Here is a 4,536-nt window from a genome sequence, read left to right on the forward strand (position 1 = left end):
TGGAAAAAAACATATGTTTGCACTTTCTTGAACCACAAAAATATGTTTATTTATTCTCTGGGCCCACATGTCTTTCCTCTAATTAATACAAAAAATTGAAATTATAGTAATAATATATGATATTCCAGTATCAATTATTTCAAACTTGGTTTTAAAAAAATAAGATTTTGAGTATAAATTTGAAACAATTGATTAATATCAATATTTGCTACACATGTTTGAGTAGTCAAATATCATATATTAATACCATATCTAATCATTTGGAACTCAAATATCATATATCAATACAATATTTCCAATATTTTGTAACGATTTTCATCCGTGAAAAGACAATTTTATCATTAATATCAATACATGTACTCAAAAATCATATATTAATATCAAATCTGAAATAACTGATACTCAAGTATTATATATAAATACCATATGTTCAACGTTTTGTACTGGTTTTCATTTGAAAAGATAAATATATTATTAATATTAATATTTATTATGTATGTTTGATACTAAAAAACAATATTAATATCATATCTAAATCAATTGATAATCATATATTAATATCATATTTTCAATATTTTATAACAGTTTGTATATCAAAAAACGACGAGTATGCACATGGAAAGCACAAAACATTTTTTAAGATAATGAAGTTTAGATAAAAAGAAAATTGGTTGATAAAAATCACCAGACTCTCATTTGGCAAAAACTTGTGTGAGACGGTCTCACGGGTCATATTTTGTGAAACGGATCTTTATTTGAGTAATACATGAAAAAGTATTATTTTTTATGCTAAGGGTATTACTTTTTTTGGTGAATATAAGTAAGGTTGATCCGTCTCACAGATTGAGATCCGTGAGACGGTCTTACATGAGACCTACTCGTCTCATTTTACCCATGCTTCCCAATTTACGACGCTGGATACATCGGGACTTGGGGCCATGTAAACACGTGAAGACTACTAAATTAAAGAGGTAAATCAGAACTCGTGATTTCAATTTATGGATACACTTCTCTAAAATGGGAAATTTGATAATATTGCCACTTGTTTAATTTTTTTTGTGAGAGAAATTTTTATTATAATTGATTTTGAAAAATCCATGTTAAATTTGAACTTTGACGTGAGATTTTTGTTTAATTTTTTTAATAATAACATTTACTTAATAATTTAATATAACACATTATTCATCTACAATTTTAAAGTAAAAAAAAAAAAAAAGATTTTAAAAGAATTAAACTTCACAGTTGGAGGAGGGATTCCAAGGCGTCATATCCATGGGGTAGCTCCCCAAAACCCTCAAGAAAGAGGTGAATTCCTGCACCTCAGCCAACGCATTCTGCGCCCTCCCCTCCGCCAACGACGCCTCGAAATCTACGTAGAACATGTACTCAAAATGCTTCGCCGTTCCCACGTTCGCGTCGTCCACCAACCGGATCGGGCGGTTGCGATGCGGTCGTGACTCTATCTTCGTCAAGCTTATGTTCCTGAAAGCGAAAGCCGACAGCACCTTGAAGAGAACGCTGGTGCCTTTGTCATGTGCGAACACGATGCTGGTCTTGAATGGTCTATCTGTGCGAGGAATGATTGGTTCTCGTGCCAGCATAACGAATCTTGTCACGTTGCTGGAGTCGTCTTGGATTCCGTCGGCTAAAATCTGCATCCCGTAGAGCTCGGCTGCGCGTGCGGAGGCGATTGCTGCCGTGTCTCTTAAGTTGTTCATTGCGATGTATTCTGCTGCTCCGGCGGTGTCGTCGACTGCTTCTCGGGCGACGTTGAGGCCCATTTTGGTTAGTGTGTGTTCGCACTGGGACAGAGCTTGTGGGTGGCTGATGACACGCGTGAGGTACTCTTTGCGGATGCCGGGAAGGGCTAAGAGGCAGTGGTGGACGGGGAGCTGGACTTCACCGACTATGTGGAGACGGTGGCGGAGGAGGAGGTCGTAATTACGGTGTATGGAGCCGCCGAGGGAGTTCTCCACCGGCAGAACGGCTCTATCGGCGATCCAGAGCTCAACGGCTTGGAAGGCGACTTCAAATTGGTCGCAAGGGATGGCTTCGCAGTTGGGGTAAGCTTTTCCAGCGGCTGCTTCGCTGTAGGCCCCGGGGACCCCTTGGTAGGCTACGCGGAGCTGGGATCCGTGCATTGGCGATGGAGAGAAATCAGAGATGCTCAGAGGCTTGGGAAGTGAAACAGGTGCCTTCAAATCCGACGCAGGCACGAGCTCGAGGGTGGGATGGCCGTTAACGGAGGATTTGCCGTCTGCCCCACCGCCGCTCTTGTCACCGTCCTTCTGCAGGGACACCACTTTGCTGGCGAGAATGGAGCAGGAACTCTGCCACTCATGTCGCCGACCCACGTGCCCAGCGGCGTTGAAGTTGAAGCCGCCGACGGTTTGTGGGTTGGGGGCGCTAGAATTTGGGTTGGAAGGATTGACACTGGCTGAATCGAACCGGGACGCGCATTGAATGGTTAGTCCGGCCGGAAAAACCCGGTGGTGCGCGGGGCCGCGACACCGAGGCACCGCCCCCGTGTGGACCAAAAACCTGATATCTGTAGAATAAGGAGTAAAAGCTTGCATCGTATCGACAAATCTGGAAGAAAAGAGAGATGAAATTGATTAGGTGAGCCAAGTGATGCGTAAACAAAACAACCGAGGAAAGATAGAGAAAATGTTAAGAGTTTATATTGGGAATGGGTGTAGTTGGTGCTTGGTATCTCACACCTACCACACTATCCTCCATTTCACACATTTCCCCCACTCATTGTTAAAACCATTTTTCCTCCTAAAAGTTGTTGGGAATTTTTATTTAATTTTTAAATCGAAATAATGGAATAACGAGGTTGATTTTTTATTTTTTTTAATAAAAAAAGTGTATATTCAAAAGTGTACAAATTAATTATAAAAATAGAAACAAATTTGGAGGGAGTGACAAATTTGACTTTTTAGTAAAATTCTTATCAATTATAATAATTCATATATCAACAATTCTTGCACAATATCCTCGTAAATAGCAAGACAAATACAAATACAAATACAAATATGTGCTACAGGGACCAAGAATGTATGTTTTAAGTGCGTACATTAACTTTTAGAAGAAGTTTCTATATCAATAAGATGATATTCAAACATGAGAAACTTGTATTTTTTTTTGGTCTGTTTTTTAGTTTTTTATATAATAAAATTGTAGTCTTAGTCATTTATATTAAATTTAGAGTGGGTCTAACGTGAGATCGTCTCACGGATCCCTAATCTGTGAGACGAGTCAACCTTATTAATATTCACAAAAAAAAGTAATATTCTTAGCATAAAAAATAATATTTTTTCATTGATAACCCAAATAAGAGACCTGTCTCACATAATACAATCAGTGATATCGTCTCACACAGATTTCTGCCTTAAATTAATGGAAAGTTTTGTTTGATTTTAGGCGGAACTGGATGATTTGGTATATGAACTTGTCTGTATGGTATCAGATTGAGGACATTTCAAAATATTTTTGTGGGCAAACATTGTTTTCTACCTAACTTAAGAAATTATTATGGCTTCAAGTCATCAAATACCAATTCTCCTTCCTATTATTGTACGTACAAACGATCCAGCCAGGCCTAACTTCCCAAAATATGATTCTCGTGAAGTCGTACTAAATTTATTTATCAAGATTAATTTTTTCTTATTGATATGATTTTGAATATTTAATTTTGATTTTGTTTTTTTAAATAATATGATATTAATATCATAATTATGCTAAGATTTTGTGATATGGTATCTTGGTTTAAAAAGAGTTTAAAAAGAGTATGTTTCTAATAAAAATCTTACTATGCATATTGTGTTCTTTTGATAAATTTTAGGGTAATAAATAAATGTTGATTTACGCAGAAGCATATACATAATCTCGCACATTTGTATGCCATAAACTTTAGAGAAAACAATTTACAAAGTTGTTGATCGAAGAGCGTTGAATTCACGTGTTTCCGTGATTGTTGTAGACATTTGCATACAACAACTGTGAAGGATTTGGCCGAAGATTTGTTATTGTTGCTCCAATTTTGACATCATATTTTGATTCCTTAAATTCTGTCTTAGTTTGATTATTTGTTTTAAGAAGCATTTGATTTTGTGTTGAGAAAATTGGTTTTTAATTAAAATCAATAGCATTAGTTTTTGTGTAAACTCGTTGGTTTTTCTAATGATTATCTTTTATTTGAGGCACCTTGCAAGTATTTATACTTGTGCAAAATTTATTTTATTTCATCGTGTTTATTTAAAGTTATTTTGTGTTACAAACATATATATTCTGCTGTACGTTGTCTGAAATGTTATAACATTTCACACAATACTTAATTTTGATAAAACACAAATTTACGGTCACATACGAACTTACTTGTTTTGTTGTAAACAAAATATATCACATACCTTACATCATGGCTTAAGATGAAAATGGGTGAAGACGGATTTGTCATTCTCATTCCTACTCCAAATTATATATCTGCCCCCATTTCAAATTCTATCTTATCGAGGAATCATCTTAAAACTTGAA

The 4,536-nt window shown here is 36.2% G+C and overlaps 1 protein-coding gene across 1 annotated transcript; it reads right to left on the bottom strand.

Annotated features, from left to right (window-relative positions):
* Positions 1 to 1,124: 1,124 nt before the first annotated feature.
* On the bottom strand, positions 1,125 to 2,750 carry LOC140823176 (arogenate dehydratase 3-like). Its single transcript, XM_073184363.1, has one exon. The coding sequence runs from the start codon at positions 2,574 to 2,576 to the stop codon at positions 1,230 to 1,232; it is 1,347 nt and encodes a 448-aa protein (XP_073040464.1). The 5' UTR covers positions 2,577 to 2,750; the 3' UTR covers positions 1,125 to 1,229.
* Positions 2,751 to 4,536: the final 1,786 nt, after the last annotated feature.

This window comes from Primulina eburnea, chromosome 2 (assembly GCF_022965805.1).
Source record: "Primulina eburnea isolate SZY01 chromosome 2, ASM2296580v1, whole genome shotgun sequence".
Lineage (NCBI taxonomy): Eukaryota > Viridiplantae > Streptophyta > Magnoliopsida > Lamiales > Gesneriaceae > Primulina > Primulina eburnea.